The sequence below is a fragment of the Podarcis raffonei genome, chromosome 9 (assembly GCF_027172205.1).
Source record: "Podarcis raffonei isolate rPodRaf1 chromosome 9, rPodRaf1.pri, whole genome shotgun sequence".
NCBI classification, from domain to species: domain Eukaryota; kingdom Metazoa; phylum Chordata; class Lepidosauria; order Squamata; family Lacertidae; genus Podarcis; species Podarcis raffonei.
In genome coordinates, this window is record NC_070610.1 from 80,523,918 (window position 1) to 80,550,317 (window position 26,400).

At 53.1% G+C, this 26,400-nt stretch overlaps 3 protein-coding genes across 4 annotated transcripts; 1 reads left to right on the forward strand and 2 right to left on the reverse strand.

Moving 5' to 3' along the window:
* Positions 1–5,495: 5,495 nt before the first annotated feature.
* Positions 5,496–6,299, reverse strand: LOC128420640 (translation initiation factor IF-2-like). Its single transcript, XM_053402319.1, has one exon. It carries the CDS (start codon positions 6,297–6,299, stop codon positions 5,496–5,498), a length of 804 nt encoding a protein of 267 aa, XP_053258294.1.
* On the forward strand, positions 6,200–13,335 carry WBP1 (WW domain binding protein 1). Its single transcript, XM_053402274.1, has 4 exons — positions 6,200–6,372; positions 8,601–8,703; positions 9,509–9,670; positions 11,938–13,335. The coding sequence occupies exons 1-4, from the start codon at positions 6,298–6,300 to the stop codon at positions 12,582–12,584; spliced, it is 987 nt and encodes a 328-aa protein (XP_053258249.1). The 5' UTR covers positions 6,200–6,297; the 3' UTR covers positions 12,585–13,335.
* A 2,776-nt stretch (positions 13,336–16,111) lies between these two features.
* On the reverse strand, positions 16,112–25,023 carry MOGS (mannosyl-oligosaccharide glucosidase). Of its 2 annotated transcripts, none has more exons than XM_053402247.1 (4): positions 24,927–25,023; positions 22,902–23,122; positions 19,232–19,428; positions 16,112–17,992 (listed from the first exon to the last, which is right to left on the reverse strand). In XM_053402247.1, the coding sequence occupies exons 2-4, from the start codon at positions 23,115–23,117 to the stop codon at positions 16,270–16,272; spliced, it is 2,136 nt and encodes a 711-aa protein (XP_053258222.1). In that variant the 5' UTR covers positions 23,118–23,122; positions 24,927–25,023; the 3' UTR covers positions 16,112–16,269. The 2 variants fall into 2 exon arrangements, with proteins under 2 accessions (XP_053258222.1, XP_053258221.1); XM_053402246.1 differs by having other exon boundaries at positions 24,360–25,023.
* Between the last annotated feature and the right edge of the window lie 1,377 nt (positions 25,024–26,400).

Consider the following 26,400-nt stretch of genomic DNA (forward strand, 5'->3'; position numbering starts at 1 on the left):
CAGTGAACTAAAATGGACGGGAATGGGCGAATTCAGTTCGGATGACCATCACATCTACTACTGTGGGCAAGAAACCCGTAAAAGAAATGGAGTGGCCCTCATAGTCAACAAAAGAGTGGCGAAAGCTGTACTGGGATGCAATCTCAAAAATGATAGAATGATCTCGATACGAATCCAAGGCAGACCTTTTAACATCACAGTAATCCAAGTTTATGCACCAACCACTGGTGCTGAAGAAACTGAAATAGACCAATTCTATGAAGACTTACAAGACCTTATAGAAGTGACACCAAAGAAGGATGTTCTTCTCATTATAGGGGATTGGAATGCTAAAGTAGGGAATCAAGAGATAAAAGGAACAACTGGCAAGTTTGGCCTTGGAGATCAAAACGAAGCAGGGCAAAGGCTAATGGAGTTCTGTCAAGAGAACAAGTTAGTCATCACAAACACGCTTTTCCAACAACACAAGAGACGACTCTACACATGGACATCACCAGATGGGCAGTATCGAAATCAGATTGATTATATTCTCTGCAGCCAAAGATGGAGAAGCTCTATACAGTCAGCAAAAACAAGACCTGGAGCTGACTGTGGCTCAGATCATCAGCTTCTTATAGCAAAATTCAAGCTTAAACTGAAGAAAGTAGGAAAAACCACTGGGCCGGTAAGATACAATCTAAGTCAAATCCCTTATGAATACACAGTGGAAGTGACGAACAGGTTTAAGGATTTAGATTTGGTGGACAGAGTGCCTGAAGAACTATGGATGGAGGCTCGTAACATTGTACAGGAGGCAGCAACGAAAACCATCCCAATGAAAAGGAAATGCAAGAAAGCAAAGTGGCTGTCCAACGAGGCCTTACAAATAGCGGAGGAGAGAAGGCAAGCAAAATGCGAGGGAGATAGTGAAAGATACAGGAAATTGAATGCAGATTTCCAAAGAATAGCAAGGAGAGACAAGAAGGCCTTCTTAAACGAGCAATGCAAACAAATAGAGGAAAACAACAGAATAGGAAGAACCAGAGATCTGTTCAAGAAAATTGGAGATATGAAAGGAACATTTCGTACAAAGATTACCATAATAAAGGACAAAAGTGGTAAGGACCTAACAGAAGCAGAAGACATCAAGAAGAGGTGGCAAGAATACACAGAGGAATTATACCAGAAAGATATGGATGTCTCGTACACCCCAGGTAGTGTGGTTGCTGACCTTGAGCCAGACATCCTGGAAAGTGAAGTCAAATGGGCCTTAGAAAGCACTGCAAATAACAAGGCCAGTGGAAGTGATGGTATTCCAGCTGAACTATTTAAAATTTTAAAAGATAATGCTGTTAATGTGCTACACTCAATATGCCAGCAAATTTGGAAAACTCAGCAGTGGCCAGAAGATTGGAGAAGATCAGTCTACATCCCAATCCCAAAGAAGGGCAGTGCCAAAGAATGCTCCAACTACCGCACAATTGCACTCATTTCACACGCTAGCAAGGTTATGCTTAAAATTCTACAAGGAAGGCTCAAACAGTATGTGGATCGAGAACTCCCAGAAGTGCAAGCTGGATTTAGAAGAGGCAGAGGAACCAGAGACCAAATTGCAAACATGCGCTGGATTATGGAGAAAGCTAGAGAGTTTCAGAAAGACATCTACTTCTGCTTCATTGACTATGCAAAAGCCTTTGACTGTGTCGACCACAGCAAACTATGGCAAGTTCTTAAAGAAATGGGAGTGCCTGATCACCTCATCTGTCTCCTGAGAAATCTCTATGTGGGACAAGAAGCTACAGTTAGAACTGGATATGGAACAACTGATCGGTTCAAAATTGGGAAAGGCGTACGACAAGGCTGTATTTTGTCTCCCTGCTTATTTAATTTATACGCAGAATACATCATGCGAAAGGCTGGGCTGGATGAATCCCAAGCTGGAATTAAGATTGCCGGAAGAAATATCAACAACCTCAGATATGCAGATGACACAACCTTGATGGCAGAAAGTGAGGAGGAATTAAAGAACCTTTTAATGAGGGTGAAAGAGGAGAGCGCAAAATATGGTCTGAGGCTCAACATCAAAAAAACGAAGATCATGGCCACTGGTCCCATCACCTCCTGGCAAATAGAAGGGGAAGAAATGGAGGCAGTGAGAGATTTTACTTTCTTGGGCTCCATGATCACTGCAGATGGTGACAGCAGCCACGAAATTAAAAGACGCCTGCTTCTTGGGAGAAGGGCAATGACAAGCCTAGACAGCATCTTGAGAAGTAGAGACGTCACCTTGCCAACAAAGGTCCGTATAGTTAAAGCCATGGTTTTCCCAGTAGTGCTGTATGGAAGTGAGAGCTGGACCATAAAGAAGGCTGATCGCCGAAGAATTGATGCTTTTGAATTATGGTGCTGGAGAAGACTCTTGAGAGTCCCATGGACTGCAAGAAGATCAAACGCATCCATTCTTAATGAAATCAGCCCTGAGTGCTCACTGGAAGGACAGATCGTGAAGCTGAGGCTCCAGTACTTTGGCCACCTCATGAGAAGAGAAGACTCCCTGGAGAAGACCCTGATGCTGGGAAAGATGGAGGGCACAAGGAGAAGGGGGCGACAGAGGATGAGATGGTTGGATAGTGTTCTCGAAGCCACAAACATGAGTCTGACCAAACTGCGGGAGGTAGTGGAGGACAGAGGTGCCTGGCGTGCGCTGGTCCATGGGGTCACGAAGAGTCGGACACGACTAAACGACTAAACAACAACAACATCCTTAACATATACTTCAAGGCTTCAAAGCACATGCATTTCAGTAATCCTTGTGATAGTCCTTGTGAGGCAGACCAGTATTACAGTGATTGTTAATACTGATGTTATTGTTTTTGCATTGTGTTTTCCGCTGTGTAATGACCAAGCTATGCTTCAAAAGCTGGCCTATACAAAATGTTCCTGATAATTAAATACCCAAGGCCATGTTTACGCTTCTGTGGCATGGTGACCCATGCTCTTTGCCAAGAAAAGCTGAATTTGAAACTGCTTTGGCAGTCACAGGAATTACACAGAATGATGTCACCCCGAGTGGCGCTAGAAGGCCGAGCTGCTTAAACCACCGCTGTAACAAAATGAGCCCACTGCTTTTGTTTCTTGGATTGCAGACACAGTTTGTCGTCACTGTCTAAGTTGGCAGGGCAATTTTTGCAGATACGCTTTATGCTTTGTAGAACCACAAGGAAAACACTTCCAAACCTCACAGGCTGCCTCCTTGCCAGCTGTATACCTGCTGAGACGCTTTCTGACCTGCCTGAGGCGTCGCATCCCTAGTGAGGACGAGGAGGTCCCGGGTAGGAGGCAGAGAATTTAAAACGATGCAGACTTCCTGGATCATCAACTTCAATGATTTCCTTTGACATGACTGGCAGCCTCTGCAAAGGAGCCAACATGCTCTGCCCTCTTTCGGGGCAGTTGTGTGGAGATGCCACGCTGCTGCGATGGAGCCCCAGGCTACATATAAGCTAAACAAGCTATAGCTTAGGGCCCCACTCTCTTGGGGGCCCCGAAAAAATTCTTAGTTGTATTTCACTATTAATATACGCCTGAGAACTCCCAGAAGTGCAAGCTGGATTTCGAAGGGGCAGAGGAACCAGAGACCAAATTGCAAACATGCGCTGGATAATGGAGAAAGCTAGAGAGTTCCAGAAAGACATCGACTTCTGCTTCATTGACTATGCAAAAGCCTTTGACTGTGTCGACCACAGCAAACTATGGCAAGTTCTTAAAGAAATGGGAGTGCCTGATCACCTCATCTGTCTCCTGAGAAATCTCTATGCGGGACAAGAAGCTACAGTTAGAACTGGATATGGAACAACTGATTGGTTCAAAATTGGGAAAGGAGTATGACAAGGCTGTATATTGTCTCCCTGCTTATTTAACTTATATGCAGAATTCATCATGTGAAAGGCTGGGCTGGATGAATCCCAAGCCGGAATTCAAGATTGCCGGAAGAAATATGAACAACCTCAGATATGCAGATGACACAACCTTGATGGCAGAAAGTGAGGAGGAATTAAAGAACCTTTTAATGAGGGTGAAAGAGGAGAGCGCAAAATATGGTCTGAAGCTCAACATCAAAAAAACGAAGATCATGGCCACTGGTCCCATCACCTCCTGGCAAACACAAGGGGAACAAATGGAGGCAGTGAGAGATTTTACTTTCTTGGGCTCCATAATTACTGCAGATGGTGACAGCAGCCACGAAATTACAAGACGCCTGCTCCTTGGGAGAAAGGCGATGGCAAACCTAGACAGCATCTTAAAAAGCAGAGACGTCACCTTGCCAACAAAGGTCCATATAGTAAAAGCCATGGTTTTCCCAGTAGTGATGTATGGAAGTGAGAGCTGGACCATCAAGAAGGCTGATCGCTGAAGAATTGATGCTTTTGAATTATGGTGCTGGAGGAGACTCTTGAGAGTCCCATGGACTGCAAGAAGATCAAACGCATCCATTCTTAAGGAAATTAGCCCTGAGTCCTCACTGGAAGGACAGATCGTGAAGCTGAGGCTCCAGTACTTTGGCCACCTCATGAGAAGAGAAGACTCCCTGGAAAAGACCCTGATGTTGGGAAAGATGGAGGGCACAAGGAGAAGGGGACGACAGAGGACGAGATGGTTGGACGGTGTTCTTGAAGCTACCAGCATGAGTTGGACCAAACTGCGGGAGGCAGTGGAAGACAGGAGTGCCTGGCGTGCTCTGGTCCAGGGGGTCACGAAGAGGCGGACACGACTAAATGACTAAACAACAACAACACAACATTAATATACCTCTTAATTGTATTTCAGCTCAACAATTACTTTGATAAAATACATATTTTGTTATATGCAAATAGCTTGAGATACCTATTAGGTCTATAAATGACCATATAGCATCTATTCAACACAAATAACAGCGACAATTTGTTGTGGACAAAGGACAGCTGTATATATCAAGGGCCCCATTACCTTCAGTAGCTTAGGGCCTCATCAAAGCTAAATCCGGCCCTGCTCAGACCCCAGAGGATCCTTCAGGCTCAGGAGGATTTACACAGGGAACCAGGCAGAGGGCCTTCTCGGTGGTGGCACCCACCTGTGGAACGCCCTCCCACCAGATGTCAAAGAAATAAACTAGTGTGACTTTGAGAAGACATCTGAAGGCAGCCCTGTTTAGGGAAGCTTTTAATTTTTAACAGACCGCTATATCTTAATATTTTGTTGGAAGCTGCCCAGAGTGGCTGGGGAAACCCAGCCAGGTGGGCGGGGTATAAATAATCATCATCAGGCCTGGTCTGCTCCCTATCCAGGGAGGAGCCTAGGAGGCGGCTGACTGACAGGCCTCGCCCGGTTTCCTTCCTCCTTGGAGGCCCCGGAAGGCCCAGTTCCACAGGAAGCTCCACGACAGCCGAGCCCCCTTCCCCGGAAGCCGCTTCCCGGCTCCCTGGCCGCCCCTCTGCCCCCTACTCCGCCCGGCTCCGGCTCCCTCTCAGCCGCCCGCCTCAAGCGAACCTCCCCGCGACCATTCCTTCTACTCGAGGGAGGCTCCACTTCCGGCTCCAGGCCCAGCGTACCCTCTCGCGAGACTTCTCCCCCAGACGAGAGAACAGCTCCCCCCCCCTCCCCTCTCTGCGCAGGCGCCGAAACGCTCCTTTCGCAGCTTCACGCGCTCCCCCGGGAGGCGAGAGTCGCCGCTTCCCATTGGCCGGCTCCCTCAACACGCGCCTCCCCCTCCGCATCCCATTGGCCGAGAACGCCCCGGAGGTGGGCATGACGAGGGGTTGTTTCCGCAAAGCTGCGCCGCCCCTTGGTCGGGCCCTGCTGTCCATCAGAGCTTCGGCCGACCTCTCGCGCTGCCTTTGGCCAGCGCCGCTGCCAGTTACGAAGGCGGTCTCCGCTCGTTGGCTGGAGGCCCCTTCCTTCGCCGCGGAGGGCGGGCCCCTGGCCTCTTTGTCTGCTGTTGTTATGGGAGAAGCCGGCCGCCGATTGGTCCCCGCCGGACGGAGGCGCGGGCGCCGGTTGGCCGCCAGCCCCGCGGAAGACGCGGATTGGAGGGCCGGGCGCGGCGGGGCGGGAGCCGCGGCCCCGAGTGATGGCGGCGTCGGCGGCGGGGCCGGCGGCCTGGGCTGAGGCGGCGGAGCCGGAGCCCCGGGCGGCCTGGGCGGCCTTGGCGGCGGCAATGAGGGCCGGAGGCGCCGCGGGGCAGGAGGCGGCGGCCGGGCCCCAGGAGGCCTTGGCGGCCTTGGCGGCGTCTGGGCTCCCGCGAAGGCTGTAGGCGGCTGAGGCGGCGGCGGCGGCGGCGTCATGGAGCGGAGGAGGCCTCCGCCCGGGAGGGAAGCCCAGGCCGGCTGGGCCGCCTTGCTGGGCCGGGAGCGGCAGGTAGGGGCCGGGGGGGAGCCGGGTAGAGTGCCTCTGGCCCGGGAGGCTCCGCCGGGAGGGATCCGTAGCTGTCAGGCCTCCCTTCTTTGGCGGGACAGCCCCGCATCCCAGCGCCACGTCCCGCTGCGGCCCCTGAAAGAAGCTCCTGGAGGGAACGGGGCCCTTTCGGCGTCCAGCTGTTCTTTGTCCACAACAAATTGCGGCTGTGTTTTGTGTTGAATAGATGCTCTAAGGTCGTTTATGGACCTCAGAGGTATCTCAAGCCATTTGCACATAACAAAATATGTATTTCACCAAAGGCATTGTTGATCCCTTATTTTGGCTGCTGGTCCCTTATTTTCAAATCTGTAAGGGATCTGGAGGGATCTGGAGGCGGGGTGTGGGGGGCATCGGGCAGAGCAGCCTCTCCCCAGGGGCGGCCAAACAGGTCCTCATCTTCCTCCTCATCTTCAGTGCCCCCCCCCGTAATTTCCGTAACAATCATCTTCATCCTTTTATTTGTATGCTGCCTATCCATAGTTAAAACAGTGCTGGAGGCGGCTCACCACATGACAAGATTTACACAATTACCAGCATAACAAAAGTCATAAGCAATAAATAGGCCACATCAAAAGGGGCATAATCAAATGGAAAATCAATTTCCGCATCAATCATAAAATCTAAAACTAAAATTACAATATTAATATCAATAGCAATTTAAAATGACATTGATAAAAACAATAAAAACAATATTTAAGAAGGAGCCCTCTCTGTTGAGCAGCAGCAGCAGATGCCCCTAACAGGGAATCCGGGAGCAGTGCCCTCCTGAGATTTTCAGAAGCTGGGTTGCAGAAGCCTGGCTCCCTCCAGCTGTGGGGTGCAGAGCAGAGGCATCGCGGCTAGGAGGATCCATGGACAGACCTCTCCTCCTTTGGGAATTTGCCCAGCCTCCTTTTGAAGCCATCCAGGTCAATGGCCATCACTGTTTCCTGTGGCAGTGAGTTCCAAAGGCTATGTGGTGCATGAAGGAGGACCAAATCTACGGATAAAGGGAGGCATGCAATTTTTTTGGGGGTGTGTGTGTGCAGAAACAGCTTCACAGGATGTCAGTTGGAGTTCCAATATCATTATTAGTATTTCATCATTAATTAAATGTCTATGCCACCCTTCATCCAAAGATCACAGGGCTGTTTACAATATAGAAGCGCATAAATACATACTATAGTAACAAACAAAAACCAATAACCCCCCCCCCATGGTTTAAAAGCCCATACTTTGCTTAGATAGCCAAAGGCCTGGGAGAAGAGGAATGTTTTCGGCTGCGGCCTAAAGATATGTAACAAAGGCTCCAGGCAGGCTTCCCTAGGGAGAGCATTCCATAAGTGGGGAGCCACCACAGAAAAGGCCCGTTCTTGTGTTGCCCCCCTCCGGACCTCTCATGGAGGAGGCACACAAAGAAGGACCTCAGATGATGTTTGCAGGGTCCAGGTCAGTTCAGGTGGCGAGAGGCAGACCATGGGGTTTGGTGGTCCTGAGCCATTTAAGACGTTACAGGTTAAAACCAGCCCTGAAACTTATTGGCATAAAGGTTCTTGTGTTAACTGCAATTAATCCAGAATGCGGCAGCTAGACTGGTGACTGGGAGCAACTGCCAAGACCACATAACAACAGTCCTGAAAGACCTACATTGGCTCACAGTACGTTTCTGGGCACAATTCAAAGTGTTGGTACTGACGTTTAAAGTCCTAAATGGCCTTGGTCCAGTATCCCTGAAGGAGCGTCTCCACCCCCATCGTTCTGCCCGGACACTGAGGTCCAGCTCCGAGGGCCTTCTGGCGGTTCCCTCCCTACGAGAAGCCAAGTTACAGGGAACGAGGCAGAGGGCCTTCTCGGTGGTGGCACCTGCCCTGTGGAACGCCCTCCCACCAGATGTCAAAGAAATAAGCAACTCTCTGACTTTTAAAAGACATCTGAAAGCAGTTTTTAATGTTTAATGCTGTATTGTGTTTTTAATATTCGGTTGGAAGCTGCCCAGAGTGGCTGGGGAAACCCAGCCAGATGGGCGGAGTAGAAATAATAAATTATGATGATGATGAGACAGGGAGAAATACTTTTCTCTCTCCGCCTTCTCCATGCATCATTTTATACAGTTCTGTCATGTCACCTCTTCCCTTCTCTCCCCTTGGGCGTTTTCGGTGCCCTTTTCCTGAACCTTTCCCTGCTTTGTCCCCTCCTTCTCTCTGGTCCAGGCGCGTGAGTTCTGCCCCGGGGTGAATGACCAGCCGTACGTGTGCGAGACGGGTCACTGCTGCGGGGAGACCGGCTGCTGCATCTACTACTACGAGCTCTGGTGTGAGTAGCAGGGAAGGAGGGAGAGGCCTCTGTCTCACAGCAGCGTGGGAAGCTGCCTTGCATTGAGTCGGATCCATTGACCCATCTAGCTCAGGAAATCCAACACTGACTGGCAGCAACGCCCAAGATTTCAGGCCGGGAGGCTGCTCCGGTCTGACATTGGGAATTGAGCATGGGGCCCTCTTGCTTGGAAAACCAGGTGCTCAGCCACTGAACTGTGGTTTTCCTCAAAGCAAATTCTAGGCCTCATGATTCCATTAAAAAGGCTGTATTTAACAGAAACCTTGGAAAGTGCCTTATGCCAAGTGAGACCCGTTGCGCAGCTCAGTATTGCTTGTGTACTATTTCTTTAGCGCCTCTGCCTTGACGTCCCTGTGGGCCTCCCCAAGGTGCTCTTCAGGCAAACAAGCTCCCCAAGGGGCCGACATACAATCTGAACACGGCAGCCTCTCCCCCCACAGGCTTACTCTCTTTCTTTTAAATAAACATGCACACAGGAAAGGAGCCAGGGAGGAAAGAAGAATCAAAACTCAGCAAATCAACAGCTTTCTATGTTGTCTACGCTGACTGGCAGCTGTGGCTCGTAACCTGAAAATAAAGCAGGATTCTAGTCCCCATGATTCTGAGTGGGCTGTATTGAACAGCTGCCTTCTCCTGAGAGAGAGCGCCTAGGTCCGTCTAGCTCAGAATTGTCTACACACTGGCAGGCAGCAGCTGTCTCTCCCCAAACTACCTAGGAGAGGAGAGCCAGAGCGGCCTGTTTCCTCCACAGCTGACCTTCCTCCTTTCCCCCCTTCCCTGGCAGGGTTCTGGCTCCTGTGGACTGTCCTGATCCTCTTCAGCTGCTGCTGCGCCTACAGGCACCGCCGGGCCAAACTGCGCCTCCAGCAGCAGCAGCGGCAGCGGGAGATCAACCTCATTGCCTACCACGGTGCCTGCAACTATCCCCCGTCCATGATGGATCTCAGTGAGTAGTGCCTTTTCTCTTGGGCTCTGCCTCGCCCAGCCCCTGTGGGGGCAGCGGATGGGACAGCGCCACGGGGCTGGGAGGGAAGGAGGGAGGGGAGCAAAAACTGAGGGCAGCAGGGGCTATTGGCACCTTGAGCCAATATCCCCAGAGGTCTCAGGTCCTGCAGCCAGAGCCTGTTTCTCAAACGAGACTCTGGGACCGGTTGGCAGGCCTCTGTGCCACCTCTTTGCCTGCTGATTAAAGGTACTTGGGAGACAGAGGAGTTCAGGGGAAGGAAGGCCCCCTCTCTGAGGAAAAAGGGGTTTAAGGATAACCAGTAACAATAATAAATATTAAGAGTGATAAATAGGGAATAGATAGCAATGGGGTAAGAGAGGAAGGTTGTTACAGGAGCAAAAAAAACAAATACAGTGGTACCTCGGGTTACATACGCTTCAGCTTACAGACTCCTCTAAGCCAGAAGTAGTACCTCGGGTTAAGAACTTGGCTTCGGGATGAGAACAGAAATTGTGCTCCGGTGGCAGCAGGAGGCCCCATTAACTAAAGTGGTGCTTCAGGTTAAGAACAGTTTTAGGTTAAGAACAGACCTCCAGAACAAATTAAATACTTAACCCGAGGTACCACTTTATGAAAGGACAAAGGGTGAAAGAAACTATCAGGGATTTGTGAGGGGCAGAGGTACAAGTTGAATGCAGAAGGAGAAGCGGAGAATAAATTACAGAAAATACTTTGTGAGGCATGTGGGGTGGGAAAGGAAAAATATACAAGAAGATGGCTTCTCCACTTGGATCAACACATTGTGGAGGCTGTCATTAAAACTCCAGAGAAAATGCCCTTAGCTTGAGGAAGTGTGAACTGTAGACTTCCTTTCTACAAGGAAAACACATGGCAAAGAATTCTGCCATCTCCAAAGATGGATTAGGTATTGATAGAAAGCAGGGTCAGGAATTGGCCACTGATGGTGCCAAATTCTGCCTCACCTGCCACCATTTTGGAACCGGTTCTGGCCCTCCCCATCCTGTTGTGGCTGGTGGGCCTTAGACATTTAAAGCCGGCAGCTAAAGCTTGTGAACTAGGGGATTGGAAGAGATTGGGTCCACTAGGCCAGAACATCTAGTTCTGGATGTTTTTTGCTCAAATCATATCCAGCCGATGCTGTTTTAAGGAGAAGTGTTGAGGGAGACCTTCAGAGCCAGCAGTTGAGCCTCATGTCGATGCCCCTCCGTTTATGTGAAGGTGGCAACTTTTTTGTCAGTTTCAGAACTGGGCACACCCCCCTTAGACTGCAGAACTTTTACTGAACTACAACTCCCGTCACCCCTGACTATTGGCCATGCTGGCTGGGGCTGATGGGGGTTGGAGGCCAGCAACGTTCAGTGGCCTGCAGGCCTGCGACCCCTAATCTACACTCGCTGGCAGGGCCTCTGCAGGTATTCTAAAACCCAGCGATCGAGCCCAGAAGCTGTGGCACGCAGAGCAGTTTGTTTTGCCACTTAATGTTAATAATAATTTATTATTTGTAGCCTGCCCATCTGGCTGGGTTTCCCCAGCCACTCTGGGCGGCTCCCCACAGATTGAAAACAGAATAAAACATTGAACGTTAAAAACTTCCCTAAACAGGGCTGCCTTCAGATGTCTTCTAAATGTCAGGTAGTTGTTTATCTCTTTGACATCTGATGGGAGGGCGTTCCACAGGGCGGGCACCACTACCAAGAAGGCCCTCTGCCTGGTTCCTTGTAACTTGGCTTCTCACAGTGAGGGAACAGCCAGAAGGCCCTTGGCGCTGGGCCAAGGTCATTTAGGGTTTTAAAGGACAACACCAACACTTTGAATTATGCTCAGAAACGTACTGGGAGCTAATGTAGGTCTTTCAAGACCGGTGTTATGTGGTCTCGATGGCCGCTCCCAGTCAGCAGTCTAGTTGCCACATTCTGGATTAGTTGTAGTTTCTGGGTCACCTTCAAAGGTAGCCCCACATAGAGCGCATGGCAGTAGTCCAAGCGAGAGATAACCAGTGCACGCACCACTCTGGCCAGACAGTCTGCGGGCAGGGAGGGTCTCATCCTGCGTACCAGATGGAGCTGCTAAACAGCTGCCCTGGACACAGAATTGACCTGCACCTCCATGGGCACCTGTGAGCCCAAAATGACTCCCAGGCTGTGCCACCCCTTCTGATCCAGCTCTCAGAAGTCCGTCTGCTTCTGCGGTCCTGGGTGGTGCTGAGCCGGTCTCTCTGCCCTCCTCCCCGCCTTCTCCTTCTGCAGGGATGCTGGCTTCCTTCAAGCTGCCTGCCTACGAAGAGGTGGCCCATCGCCCAACCACCCCGCCACCCCCCTACAGTGCCATCCTGGGAGGCTCGGCCAGCCGCCTGGGCTCCAGCACGCTGACTCTGACGGGCAGCTCAGAGAACTATACCAGCTGCTCTTGTGAGTCCAGCTGCCTGACGTCACCCAGCAGCACCTCTCTGTCGGCCACGGAGGCCAGCACCCCCAGTGAGGGCGAGGCGGATGCCGAGGGGGCCGGCGGGGGCAGCAGCAGCCCGGGGGGCAGCTGGGAGCCGGCGGGCAAGCTGGCGCCCTGCCCCGCGCCCCCCAAGCACGCCCTCTTCTCCTCCAGCGTGGAGCTCTTCGAAGGCGACTCCCGGCGAGTCTCGGACCGCGACGAAGGGCCTGACGACGAGGGCGAGCACTTCCGCCACCGCCGGCTGACGGGCGACTCGGGGATCGAGGTGGGGCGCGGGCAGGACGAGGAAGAGGCCGCTGGCGAGGACAGCGAGGAGGAGGCGGCCCACCTGCTGGCCAAAGGGGTCCCCTGCTCTCCCCCAGGCAGCGAGGCCCAGAGCCTGTGTGCAGGGCAGGCGGAAGGCGACCCCGAAGAACTGGCCGCCTCCTCGCCTACGTTGCCTGTCTGAAGGGCGCCTGCCCTGCTTGGCTGACTTCCCCTCCCTGCTTTACGGGGACGGCCCTTTCCTGACCCCCGGGACTCCGCCGCTGCCGCCCTCCTGGCGCCCGGCAGCAGGAGGCGGGCAGGAAGGGCTTCTGCGCCCTGCAGTTCACTGTGGAGAATTACCGCCTTAGCACCAACACTGCCCTCTGCCCATAGCCAGATCTCACGCTCTGTTTCCTGTTTCCCTGCCTAGGCAGTCCGTAGTGCGCCCCTCAAGCTCTCTTCCAGCTTTGTGACCAAAGGTCTGCTCCCCCTCTTGCCCTCTGGGTGGGTGCTTCCGTAGGAGCCTTCTGTGGACTTGTACAGTGCCCTGTCTCTTGGGGGGGTGGGCCTGGACTACCTGCCGGACCCCGACTACCGTAGCAGTTGTGTGTGTGCGTGTGTGTGTCTCCCGCTGCGCTCCGTAACCTTTGGTGGCAAGGTGCAGCTCTTCCTCCGGGTGGGGGCTGCCTCCTTCCTTCCCTCCCCCTGGGGGTTTGCACTGGGTTTGGGGTTTGCTGGTTGCATGGAGGAAACGGTTCTTGCCGACACCTGCTCCTTGCTCCGACCAGGCTGGGCTGGGAGCGGGGAGCTGGCTTCCCTGGGCAGGCTGCTCGAAGCAGCTTGTTGGGTCCTTACCATACCAGTGCCTGGTCGCCTCGGGAGTGGAGGCGCTTCTCCCCGTGTGCTGTGGGGGGGGGCAGCAGTGCGTGCTTATTATTAAAGAGATGTGGACACCCCTGGCTCAGAGGCTCTTGTTTGGAGTGTGTGTTGCAGGGCTGTCTGTGTGGCAGCTCTCCTTTGTGGAAACTTGCGTGCTGCGGCAGCTGCATCATATAAGTTTGGCCCCCTTTTAGAGTTACAAGTGTGGGCTGGGATAAGCAATTCCCCCCCACTCCATAGGTCAGGAGATGCATAACTGGGGCAGGGAAGGGGGACTTGGCTCATTGTGGCCCATCCTCCTGTCTCAGCAAAAGTGCCCTGTAACCTGAATCCAGTGACTTTTTTAGTCTCAGATGAAGACACACATTCTTTCTGAATTTACCTCCCTGGCATTTGATAAGTTAATTGGGGTTTTGTTCTTAGAAGGAGTGCCGCAGTGGCTCCCATTTTTTTAACTGCCATCCTTGTATTTGGATGAGAACAGCCAGCACAAATGCCACAGGGTCTGCCCCCCCCCCCCGGTCTAATCTAAACACAGCCCCCTTAAGAGTTGCAGCATTCCTGTATCCACCTCTGTCTGAGCAGGACTGGACCTGTCACTCCCGGCTGAGATCTGAGCATGTCTTGGAAGCAAACTTAACTGCTTGCTACACAGCTGTAGCACTGTACTTGATTTCTCCCCCTGAAGCGCACATGCTTAGCTTATGCCTCCATTTCTTCTGTAAGAATCACACTAGCGTGCTCAAAAGATCAGGCACACCTCTTGCAACAACTCCTTAAGGCTGGATAGCTCAGCTGGCTAGAGCATGCTTCTGCAAACAGGTTCAATCCCTATATGGGACAGCTGCATAGTCCTGCCTTTTAGGGGTTGGACTAGATGATCCTCTGGGTCCCTTCCAATTTTTATGCTTCTGTGAAGTAGTTCTCTTCTGTCTGTTGCCCTCCATATTCTGCTGGCCCCCAGCTCCCATCATCCCAAACTTTTAAATCATTCATTCATTTGTGTAGCCTGTCTTTCAGCTAAGGAATTCACGGAGAGTGTGACTGAGAATCTACAAGTTGTTACTCTTGCAAAACTCCTTTTGAGCTAGAGCTGATTTTTTATTTTAAAAATCCAAATCTTGTGTTTGGGGGGAGAGTTTGCAGCTGGACTTCAGCCCTTGGCTTGTGGGTTGCAAAAAATAATAATAAATAGTGGGAGCAGTACAAGTGTGCAAATAACTCGTTCCAGAAAGCAGTGGGAATCCTTAGTTCTTGCCCAGTGAGGAAGTCATGCAATATCCAGGCTACATAGTGAAGCAAGGCAAATGTGGTTAGAGAATCAGCAGACAGTAAAATGAATGGTGGGGTGCATTTCTGTATTGCTCCCTAACTATGGCAGGGGCCACTCATTGGGTGGGGGGTTACAATGGAGGCGGCACAAACTTTCACGATACCAGTTTGTTCACAAATCCATGTGGCCAAACAGGGAGGCCCACCTCATATGGCAGCCTGTGGACTCAAAACCCAGCGGTCGAAGAGCTGAGGAATGTGCTTGAACACCAAGTCCACACATGCAGCGGGGCCACACTTGTCTCCTGTGAATGGGGGGGACTCTTTGGGAATCTGACCGGGACGGGGAATGGTCAGCTGTAGCACCCTGTGCCAAAACAATTTTCTTGCAAGTGGCAACCCAGATTTCCACGCAACTGCTAACGGAGGGCAGCACTTTCTGTAAGGAGACAAGAGGAGCTCTGCTGAATCGGTGCCACAGCCCATAACAGCCTCCTGTTCTCACAGTGGCCAACCAGGGGGAACCGGGATCCAAGCACAAGAGCCCTCTCCCCCCAGCTGTCCCTGCTGAAGGGGCCTGCAGCCCAGGAAAGGTGATGGCATGATGTTAAGTATTTTGGGTGCCTTGAGATGGCGTGGCGAGAGATCCTGTGGTCCAGGGGCAGAGCAGCCTCCTCGGAGGCAGGACGTTCAAGCTCCATGGAAAAAACTCTGGTAGCAGATGATGTTGGGGGGGGGGGATTTCCGCCTCTGGAGTTTTCCATATCTCCCAGCAACCAGTCAGGCAAGATCCTGTGGCGCTCAGCTCACTCTGTCCCCTGGGGCTGGGATTTGGAGGCTTTTCCCTCCCTCCTGTGGGCAGATGGTGCCATTTTGCCCACCTAAGTATTGGCACGGATGGAATTCAGGTGAGGCTGATGGCCTGTGTGGCTACATTTACAGGCATGCATATATCTCTATGTTTGCCTGGCCGCAACAGCTCAGTTGCTTAGAGCCTGGTCCTGATAATGCCAAGGTTGCAGGTTCGATCCCTGGTTGGGACAGCTGCATATTCCTGCATTGCAGAGGGTTGGGCTAGATGATCCTCAAGGTCCTTTCTACAACTCTTCTATTTTCTGAGTGTGGGGAAACATGCTGTGACCCTGAAGCAGCTAATCTCAGTTCATATCAGTTTATTGCACCATAAACCCATTAATCCACCAGGGCTTCAAAAAGTTGTTACCTTGCAGCACATTTGTAGCTGCACTCCCCAAATCGTAAGCAGCAGGGGACCAGTCAAAACCCTCCCTCCCAGGAGCTAAAAAGATGTAAAGGCTTTCAGGGTTTTTCAAAACAATAAAGTGGCGTATAACTTTTGCAAAATAACAATAAATAAAATCCCAAGTGCAGATTCACCAGCAGCCCCTGGGAGCCGCTCTGAGCGCACAAACCCCTTTCATGTTGCCTTCAATTATGAGCCAAGGCATCTCCCCTCCCCGCCCCGAACTCCAGAGGCGGCAGCGCATGGGAATGCCCAAGCAGCCCGAAGAGGCTTCTTCCCCCAGCCCAGCTCCTTTCCCGCAAGAGGCCACCGGCACGTCCAGCTTCACAGCTTTATTTCGCTAGAAAATTAGAAGTCAGATCCTGGAGGGAGAGCAGTCGAGGCCAGCTGCCCAGGAGTCAAAACACCTGAGGGGAGGAGGCGGGCACCGCGCCCGCCAAGAGCATGGCAGAGGCAGCCTGGCACTTTTGGAAGCTCAGTACTCCTCGGCCATCATGAGCACCACCAGGGCCGACCAGCCCGTGAAGGGGTAGCACCCTTGGCCCTTGCCCGTGCCGTCGTGGTACTGCTCCCACACGTAGCCGCTCTCCAGGTACTGCCGGTAGACGTTGCCCACGATGTTGGCGCGCAGCTCCCGGTACAGGGCGGCCGCCTGGTCCCGGAAGGGCCCCTCCAGCCGGCCGTAGTGCTTTAGAGCCCGCACGGCCAGGAAGTTGATGTTGACCCAGACCGGGCCCCTCCAGTACGGGGGGTCGTGCTCCGTGTTGTGCTTGAGGTAGAAGGGGCTGGAGCGCGACAGCGAGCGCAGCCCAAAGGGCGTCCACAGCTTCCTCTCGCTGCGCAGGTCGGTCAGCAGGCTGCCCAGGCGCGGCGAGTCGGGGCGCAGCAGCTGCAGCAGCAGCGGGAAGAGGCTCACGTAGCCAAAAGCGCCCCCCACAAACTGCAGCCGGGGCGGCTTCCGCACCACCCGCAGCAGGCGCGGCGTGGGCATCGGCTGCCCCGGAGGAGGCGGGCGCAGCTTCTCGCGCTCCAGGGACGCCGCCTGCGTGTGGTTGCCGTAGTCGGCAAAGGTGCCCAGCGCCTCGGCCCAGTGGTGCTGGTCCAGCAGCTGCCCATCCGACAGCGCCTCCGCCATGCGCCGGTACTCCTCGGCTGGCTCCCCCAGCCGTGTGGCCACCTCCGCCATGACGCCCGAGGCCACGGCCATCCAGCAGCGCAGGTCCAAGTGGCGCTCGTCCTCCGAGGGGTGCGAGGCCCTGGGGTAGTCGTCAAGGCCGGAGGTGAGTGTCTTGGGGTTCAGGAACGCCTGGGTGTCCTGGTCGCGGCCGCGCCAGCGGAAGGTGAAGGGCAGGGGCCCGGCCTGCGTGCTGTTATACCAGTCGTACCAGCTCTGTAGCCGCGGGTAGAGGCGCCGCAGGTAGTCCGTCTCCAGAGCTTCCTGCGCAAGCAGCTGCCGCAGCGCCAGGAAGAGCGTTGGGGGGTTTCCGGCACTGCTGTGCTGCACGACGAACTCCGCGGGCACCTTGGCACGGGCCTCGGAGCCTAGGATCTGCTCCCGTGGGATCCAGCCTTCGGCGTTCATGAGGTCCAGCCAGTGCGCCAGCACATCTCGGCTGAGGGCTGCGTCCCAGCGGGCCAGCAGCAGCTGGTGGAAGCCCTCGTCCCACAGGAAGCCCCGCGGGAAAAAGGAGCGCGAGGGCACGGCCGTGAAGAGCGGCGCCTCCGGGTAGGGCTGGGGGAGATCGGCGTGGGGCGACTGCACCAGCGAGCGCCCGTGGAAGTAGCCCATGCCGCCCAGCATGTTGCTGAGGGCGGCCCGCGCAAAGCTCTGCTCCGGCGGGGAGAAGCCCTTGCGCGCCAGGCCAAAGGCCTCCTCAAAGCGCCGCTCAAAGGCCGCCGTGTGCCGGCCCAGCTCCTGCGACAGAGCCTCGCCCGCCAGACGCCCGGCACGGTCGCCCGCGCTGCCTGACTCAAAGAGCACCTCCAGGCGGCAGGGCAATGACACCGTCACCTGGTGCACCAGCAGCTGGCTGTGAGGGGGCGCCCGCTCCCCGGCCGGGGAGTGAGAGGCGTCCACCCCAAAGTAGCGGCGCTTGGGGGCTCCTGGGGGGGCGAAGGTGAAGCGAGGCGTCAGGCTGGCTTTCACCACATCGCTCAGGCGGTCCAGACCTTCGGCCTTCGCCTGCAGGTGGTTGTAACTGGAGAGGGAGAAAGGAAGCGAGAATCAGCGCCAAGGACTACGGCTCTTCCTCCACGGCCAGAGGCATCTATCTATCTGTCCATCCATCCATCTATCAATCATCTATCTATATCTATCCATCATCTATCTATCTATCTATCTATCTATCTATCTATCTATCTATCTATATCTATCTATCTATCTATCTATCTATCTATCTATCTATCTATCATCTATCTATCTATCTATCTATCTATCTATCTATCTATCTATCATCTATCTATCCATCTATCTATCTATCCATCCATCATCTATCTTTCTATCCATCCATCATCTATCTATCTATATCTATCTATCCATCATCTATCTATCTATCTATCTTTCTATCTATCATTTATCTATCATCTATCTATTTCATTTATATAGTGCCCCTTCACCCGCAGATCTCAGGACAGTTCACAAGATAAAAATGAAGGATAGTAGCACAAAATATATACCGTATTCCCCCCCCCATGTTTAAGACGCCCCTATTTTTGGGGACTCCAGTTTAAGAAAATGGGGGGAGATGGCCCCGTGTATAAGACGCCCCCTAATTTTTGACATTATTTTTTAGGGGGAAAGCCTAGTCTTTTACATGGAAAAACGCAGTAATTAAAACAAAAGCGAAACTAAACATAACCCTCCTTCCCACAAACAGAGCTAAAAGGCTGTAGAACATGATTCATTAATTTTAATATTAATTTTAGAACTGTGTTGATCATAAATTGGTACCGTAATGACTGAACAGTATGCAAGTTAAATTGGCCAACTGGAATGTATACAATACCCGTACCCAATGTCTTGTGAACTGCCCCGAGATCTTTTGCCAACGGGTGGTATATAAATCAGATAATTAATCAATCAGCCAACGGTCTAGTTGAAGAGCAGCGTTTAGCCTGGCACTAAAGATATACAGTGAAGGCCCCAGGTGAGCCTCCCTGGGGACAGCATCCCACAAATGGGGAGCCACTGCAGAAAAGGCCCCGTTCTCGTGTTGCCACCCTCAGGACCTCTTGACCGAAGCAATGCTTCCGAATGCCAGCTGCCGGAAACCGCAAGAGGGCAGAGTTGATTTTGTGCCCAGATCCTGCCTGTGTGTTTCCTGCTGGGCCATGGGCCTGATCCATCTGCCTCGGCTTGGGTTCTTACTTAAGAGAGAGACAATCACATCCCCACCCCCTAGGATTGAAAATTGTGGCACTTCTACCCTGCAGGGTACCTGGCGTAGAGAGGTGCTGTGCCAGCCTCGTTGGTGGGCGGCTGGAAGGTGATGGTGAAGTGCCCCAGCTCCTCTGTGGTGCCCGTCAGGGATGCCAATCGGCCGGTCTTCTGCTCCACCACAGGCTGCAGAGACCCCTGCCCATCCGTCGCCACGTAGAAGAGCAGAGAGATGAAGGGGGCCGGGGGCCCAGTTCTCTGCAGACAGGAAAGCACCGTCAGGAAGCCGCAAGACTCCTCTCCCTGCCTTGTGGCTTAGGGCCCTCGTATTTACGGACCGCCTCTCCCGGTCTGCCCCACAGAGGACCTTAAGGTCCATGAATAACCATAGTTTAGAGGTCCCGGGCCCAAAGGAAGTCAGACTATCCTCCGCCAGGGCCTTCTCAGTGGTGGCTCCGACCTGGTGGAATGCTCTGTCCCAGAAGACTAGGGCCCTTCACTAGGAACCTACACTGGCTCCCAGTACGTTTCCGAGCACAATTCAAAGTGTTGGTGCTGACCTTGAAAGCCCTAAACGGCCTCAGCCCAGTATCCCTGAAGGAGCTTCTCCATCCCCATCGTTCAGCCCGGACACCTGGGTGCAGCTCCCAGGGCCTTCTGGCGGTTCCCTCACTGCGAGAAGTGAGGTTACAGGGAACCAGGCAGAGGGCCTTCTCAGTGGTGGCGCCCGCCCTGTGGAACACCCTCCCACCAGATGTCAAAGAGAAAAATAACTACCAGACTTTTAGAAGACAAGCCCTGTTTAGGGAAGCTTTTAATGTTTAATAGGTTATTGTATTTTAGTGTTCTGTTGGAAACTGCCCATAGTGGCTGGGGAAACCCAGCCAGGTGGGCGGGGTATAAATAAATTATTATTATTATTATTATTATTATTATTATTATTATTACTACTACTACTACTACTACTACTTCAGGATTTAACTTCCTTCCGCTGGGCTATTCCGCCTGGCCTTTAATTTGAATTCAGCCTGATCTTTTCTTTCCCTTCTCTTCCCTCCCCCTCCCCTTTTATGAAGATCACCCGTTCTGGGACCCCACAGCCAATTCTCCCCTGGCCTCCTCGCTGGCCCAAGTAGGACCAATTCAGCCAGCTAGCCCTGGGGATCATCTAATGCTTATTGGATGGATTTCCCCTAAATCAATTTCTGAACTTTGAATTTTATTGTTATTCATGTTTTTATTCTGTATTTTATACTGCTTTTACAATTAAGTGTTTTAAATTGGTTGTTAGCCACCCTGAGCCCGGTTTTTGAACCGGGAAGGGAGGGGTATAGATAAAAAATTACTATTATTATTTATTATTGAGTGTGAGGGTGAGCTCTGTCATGGATGCACTGCAGGGGGGTTGGACTAGGGGACCTTTGGCACCCCTTTCAAGTCTACCATTCTAGGATTCTGTCTGCCTGGGCGCCTGTCTGCTTCTAAGTCTGAGAGCCCCGCTTGGGGTGAGACTTGTGGGTCGAAGCCTTGGGAACCTGACCTGAGACAGACCTTTGCATCCTGGCTGAGCAACTTAACTGTACTTAATCCAATCTTCATAACATTGTTAGGTGACTTCCTCTAATCCCTCTGGCTGAGTTTCAGTATATATCTTTGTAACAGTTTTTCAAAACCAAATTTCTCCTAAAATTAACTTAATCACTTAACATCGTTCTTTCTTTTTATTTTAACGTTAAACATTTTATTCTCTAACATCACATATTTAAATCCTAAGCCTATCTGATATTTGCAAATTTTTCCAATTAAGTTATCTTAACATATTTAACTAAATAGTCTTTGAATTTCATCCATTCCTTCTGGACCTCCTCCTCCTTCTGGTGGCAGACTCTTCCAGTCTGGTCGGCTAGCTCCAAAAATGTAAAGTATTGCACTTGGGCAAAAAAAATGAGAGGCACAAATACAAGATGGGTGACACCTGGCTTGAGAGCACTACATGTGAAAAGGATCTAGGAGTCTTGGTTGACCACAAACTTGACATGAGCCAACAGTGTGACGCGGCAGCTAAAAAAGCCAATGCAATTCTGGGCTGCATCAATAGGAGTATAGCATCTAGATCAAGGGAAGTAATAGTGCCACTGTATTCTGCTCTGGTCAGACCTCACCTGGAGTACTGTGTCCAGTTCTGGGCACCACAGTTCAAGAAGGACACTGACAAACTGGAACGTGTCCAGAGGAGGGCAACCAAAATGGTCAAAGGCCTGGAAACGATGCCTTATGAGGAACGGCTAAGGGAGCTGGGCATGTTTAGCCTGGAGAAGAGGAGGTTAAGGGGTGATATGATAGCCATGTTCAAATATATAAAAGGATGTCACATAGAGGAGGGAGAAAGGTTGTTTTCTGCTGCTCCAGAGAAGCGGACACGGAGCAATGGATCCAAACTACAAGAAGAAAGATTCCACCTAAACATTAGGAAGAACTTCCTGACAGTAAGAGCTGTTTGACAGTGGAATTTGCTGCCAAGGAGTGTGGTGGAGTCTCCTTCTTTGGAGGTCTTTAAGCAGAGGCTTGACAACCATATGTCAGGAGTGCTCTGATGGTGTTTCCTGCTTGGCAGGGGGTTGGACTCGATGGCCCTTGTGGGCTCTTCCAACTCTATGATTCTATGAAAAAGTCCATCACCTTCATAGCCCCATGCATTCTAAACTTGGGAGAAACTTGGCTCCCTTCCGCCCCTCGGACAGAGTTTGGGGCCTCAGCCGCCGTCTCGAGGTCACGGGATAAGATAAGAGGCAGAAGGAGAACTATGCGGTGGATTATCTTCATGTCCTCAAGGACTGTGCGTGTTTTGGAACAAACAAGGCAAGGAAACCAGAGGCTTCCTTGTGCTTAAAATTAAATTACGCTGTGTAGCGCCCCCCCCCCCCAAGGTCTGCCGGCAGGCGGGTGCCAGGGCTGCCGTCTGAAGGCGTGCGAAGGAGCCAGCAGCCCAAGCCACGGAGCAGAGGGCTAGCAGTGGCGATGAGCCACAACGGCTGCATTCTGCTTCCATGGTCGGAGGCAGCAAAGCTCACCTCTTTGGCTCAGATCCTGCTTGCGAGTTTCCCGCAGGCCACTGGCCTGATCCTGCAGGCTCTTCTTAGGTGCAAGCACACCTGGGCCTAGTAACAGCTAGAGAGGAATCCCCCTGCACCTCCCTCCAGCTCCACGAAGGGCCATGGGTGCATACCTACGGGACCGCCTCTCCTGGTATGTCCCGCGGAGGACCTTAAGGTCCACAAATGGCAACACTTTGGAGGTCCCAGGTCACAAGGAGGTTAGACTGGTCTCAACCAGAGGCAGGGCCTTTTCAGTACTGGCCCCGACTTGGTGGGACGCTCTGTCACAGGAGACCAGGGCCCTGCGGGACTTGACATCTTTCCACAGGACCTGCAAGACAGAGCTGTTCCGTCTGGCCTTTGGTTTGGACTCAGTCTGACCCTTATGTTTCCCTCCCCTTATGGTCTTGATCTATGGGATACTATTAAAATGAGGCTGAATTTTAAATTGCATTTTAACCTGTATTTTAAATTGGGTTTCCCCCCCCATTTTGTTTTTACTGTAATTTTACTGGTGTTAGCCGTCCTGAGCCTGGCTCTGTCCGGGGAGGGCGGGGTATAAATAAAATTTATTATTATTATTATTATTATTCCTTAAGAGATGCCCGTCTCTCCCGCTGGCTCTTCCCCACTCACCTCGGGCCGCACGGTGACCCTCCAGCTCCAGTCTCCCCCGTGCTGACCCCCAGGTCGCTTCACAAACTCCGTCTGCAGGCTGAGGCCCACGTCCTGGATCTCCTGCACCCCAAAATTGACGCCGTCGTGGAGCAGCCAGCCGTAGCGCGGGAGGCCGTCGCTTTGCTCGCAGGTGTGGCGCAGCCGGACGTCCCCCTCCAGTTGGTGCATCCACATGAGGCCTGCAGGAAGAGCCGCAGAATGGCAGAGCCGGAAGGGCCCTCCAGAGTCATCTAGTCCAGCCCCCTGCAATGCGGAGAGCGAGGGCAAGAGCTGCTCTGCCGGGGACAGCAAAGGCACAGACCCCTCGTCTCTTGGCCACGCTCCACGAGGACAGAGGCCGGGACAGCAGCCTCGCAAGCCCAATCTGTGCCCGACTTAAGAAGGAAGGTTCACAACAGGAAGACTTAAAGGAACTATTGGAAACTCAAGGCAGCAGAGATATGAGATGATCAGAGCCCCCCCGAACTTGAAGCATGGGAAGTCCCAATAAAAATTTATAATTTGGCAAAATATTTGGACTATATGATATGTATTTGTATAATTTGGAATATTTAATGTGATTTGATTTGATTGTTAAAATGGAAAATTTAATAAAAAATTATTTTAAAAAACAAATCTGTGCCTGACTTGCAGAATTCACTGGCTCCCTTCTTTCCTCTTGGAGCACAGATGATGCCCAGATTTTGGGAGAGGGTTGGGCAATTGCAGAGCTGGGAGGAACCCTTACACAAAGATCAGAACGATTGGGTCACAGATTCCAAAACCATAGCTGTCAACTTTTCCCTTTTCTTGCGAGGAATCCTATTCGGAATAAGGGAACTTCCCTTAAAAAAAGGGAAACGTTGACAGCTATGTCCAAAACAGCTGCCAAGGAACAGCTGTTGGGACAAAGAACCTCCCCGGTCCTAGCAGCCTGTGACACGTGCCGGCTCCTCACGAGTCGCATCATGCCAGTGCGCTCTCCTTTGCTGGGTGAGTGGGGGGCAGTGGGGAGGTGTCTTTCCAGCAGCAGCTACCTGGGGTCTGCTTTGCGCTGGATGTGGGCCCCAGGCTGAAAGCGCACCTTCCCTGCAGGCTCTGACACCTGTCCAAATCGGACTTTACCCCAACGCTTCCATCTTGAGACAAATGGATGCCAATAGGAGCTTCCTGAGGGCTCCAGACTCTGTGCCACCTGCCTTGTGCCACCTGCCATGTAGACCTGGGCCAAGGGTGCCGGTGGCGCTGGGCGCATGGGCAAGGCCCTGTCCTCTTGCCTAGCTGTCAAACTTTCCCTTTTCTTGCGAGGAATCCTATTGGGAATAAGGGGATCTCCCTTAAAAAAGGGAAACGTTGGCAGCTGTGCCCTCTGGGCATCCCAAGCGCCGAGTTGGACGGGGCCCCCGGGGGTCATCCAGCCCGACCCCCCCCTCTCACCTGCGACGGGCGAGCGGGGGCTGCGCGCCTTCATGCCGAAGTAGACCTGCGGCCGGTAGGAGCCCCAGAAGCGGCCGGGCTGGGCCTCGGGGCCGCTGCTGTTGGCGTCGAGGATGCGCGGCGCCGGGTGCAGGGAGAGGACGCGGGCCGCCCGCCAGCGCCGCGCCCCGACGCCGTAGCCCACGGCCGCCAAGCCCAGCGCCAGCGAGCCCAGCGCCAGCACAGCCACCAGCCGGGAGCGGGCAACCCCAGCCTGGCCCGCAGCCCCGACGGCGCCGCGCCCCTTCCTCGCCCCGATCGCCGTCCCCGACGCCGCCGCCGCCCTCGGGTGTCCCTTCTCCGCCGGGCGCCGCCCCGCCTCGGGTCCCGGTCGCCGCCGCTCGCGGGCCATCCTCCGCCGCACCTGCAGCCCCGACGGGGCGGGAGAGGGGAAAGAGGCGCTGGGGTTGGTCGGGCAGGAGATCGGGGGCCGATCGGGGACTCCTCCGGCCCCCGACGGGCAGGATCCTGCCCGGGATCCCCCTCCCCAAAAGCGCCGTCGGGGGGCTGCAGCGCCGCCTCGCTCACCCTGCCGAATCGACTCCACGCGGCTCCCCGACGCGGGCAGAACTACCTTTCCCGGCAGGCCCCGCGGCTCCCCAACCCCGGTGCACTCTGGGAGATGTAGTCCCCGCCCTTTCCCCGCCTTCTACCACGCTTGGCACCCCGGAAGTGCTCGGGGTCCCCCCCGTCGGGTGGCAAAGGGTGCCGTGGCGCCTGGCGAGAGGTTGGCATCCCGCGCATGCGCCTCCGCGGCAGGGATTCTGCAATGGGGCGCCGCCTCCATCCAGCGCCGGATTGACGCAGAAGCTCAACAAGCTCTAGTTTAGGGCCCCCCTTTATTTTTTTGGGCCCCCCAAAAAATCAAAGGAAAAACCACTGGATGTACATTTCCAAAATATAAGATAAAAAACAGCTAAAATAAAACCTACATACAGTTAGAGCTTAACAATTTCACTATTAATACACTTGTATTTTGTATTAATGTACAAAATAATATTGTATTTCACTATTAATGTACTTCTTCATTGTATTTCAGTTCAACAATGACTTTGATAAAATACATATTTTTGTTATGTGCAAAAGGCTTGCGATACCTATTGGGTCCATCAATGACCATCTAGCATCTATTCAACACAAAAAACAGGGACCCTGGGCCAGCGCACACCAGGCCCTCCTGCCTTCTGCCTCCCGCAGTTTGGTCAAACTCATGCTGGTAGCTTCCAGAACACACCCTGGGGTTAGCTGGACACTAACCACTGCACCACACTGTCCCTGGGGGGCGACAGGAGGCTGGCCTGGAAGGGCCCCTCCTTGGACCTGATCCAGCTGCAGCAGGACACCAAGGAAACAGCCACCCTAGCGGAGCCAAGAGAGCAGGGCCTGTCGCGTGGGGAGGACCCCTCAAATACTGCCCCCCAAGAGACAGTCCCTCAAATACTCCCCCCCCCCCGTCAGAAGAGGGACCTGGAAAAGGCCAAGAGCCGCCACAGGGGTTTCAAGGCTGGCAAAATGGGTCCCTCAGCCCTGGTCCCGGTGAGCCCCCCAAAATGTGTGGGGCAGCCCTTCCATGCCTCCCAAAGTCCACAGGCATCATTAAAAAGCCAGGGTTGCCTCGTGGGTCGAGTGTCACCCTGAGAGAGAGCAGGCTTCAAATCCCAGCCAGGCTGTATTTTTCAATTTCTTGCATTTATATCTTACTTTCCCCCCAAGGAGCTCCACGTGGCAAACAGTTCTCCCCATTTTTTTGTCCCAACGACCCTGTGAGGCAGGCCAGGCTGAGTGTGAGTGACTGGCGCAAGGGTTTCACGGGGAGCTTTGTGGCTGCTGGGGATTTGAACCCGTGTCTCCCTCAGGTCCCAGGCCAACCCTCTCACCCAGGGCACAGCAAACCTTTTCAGCAAGGGGCTGGTCCACCATCCATGTGTGGGGCCAGACTATATTTGGGGGGGGAATTGAATGAATTCCTAGGCCCCACAAATAACCCAGAGATGCATTTTAA

Coding starts and splice junctions, on each gene's coding strand:
- LOC128420640 (XM_053402319.1), bottom strand. CDS start 6,299: ATGACGCCGCCGCCGCCGCCGCCTCAGCCGCCTACAGCCTTCGCGGGA.
- MOGS (XM_053402246.1), bottom strand. CDS start 24,750: ATGGCCCGCGAGCGGCGGCGACCGGGACCCGAGGCGGGGCGGCGCCCG. Junction 23,123..24,359: donor CCCCCGCTCGCCCGTCGCAG/GTGAGAGGGGGG, acceptor CTCTTCCTGCAG/GCCTCATGTGGATGCACCAA. Junction 17,993..19,231: donor ACAGCACCTCTCTACGCCAG/GTACCCTGCAGG, acceptor CTCCCTCTCCAG/TTACAACCACCTGCAGGCGA.
- WBP1 (XM_053402274.1), top strand. CDS start 6,298: ATGGAGCGGAGGAGGCCTCCGCCCGGGAGGGAAGCCCAGGCCGGCTGG. Junction 6,373..8,600: donor TGCTGGGCCGGGAGCGGCAG/GTAGGGGCCGGG, acceptor TCTCTGGTCCAG/GCGCGTGAGTTCTGCCCCGG. Junction 8,704..9,508: donor CTACTACTACGAGCTCTGGT/GTGAGTAGCAGG, acceptor CTTCCCTGGCAG/GGTTCTGGCTCCTGTGGACT.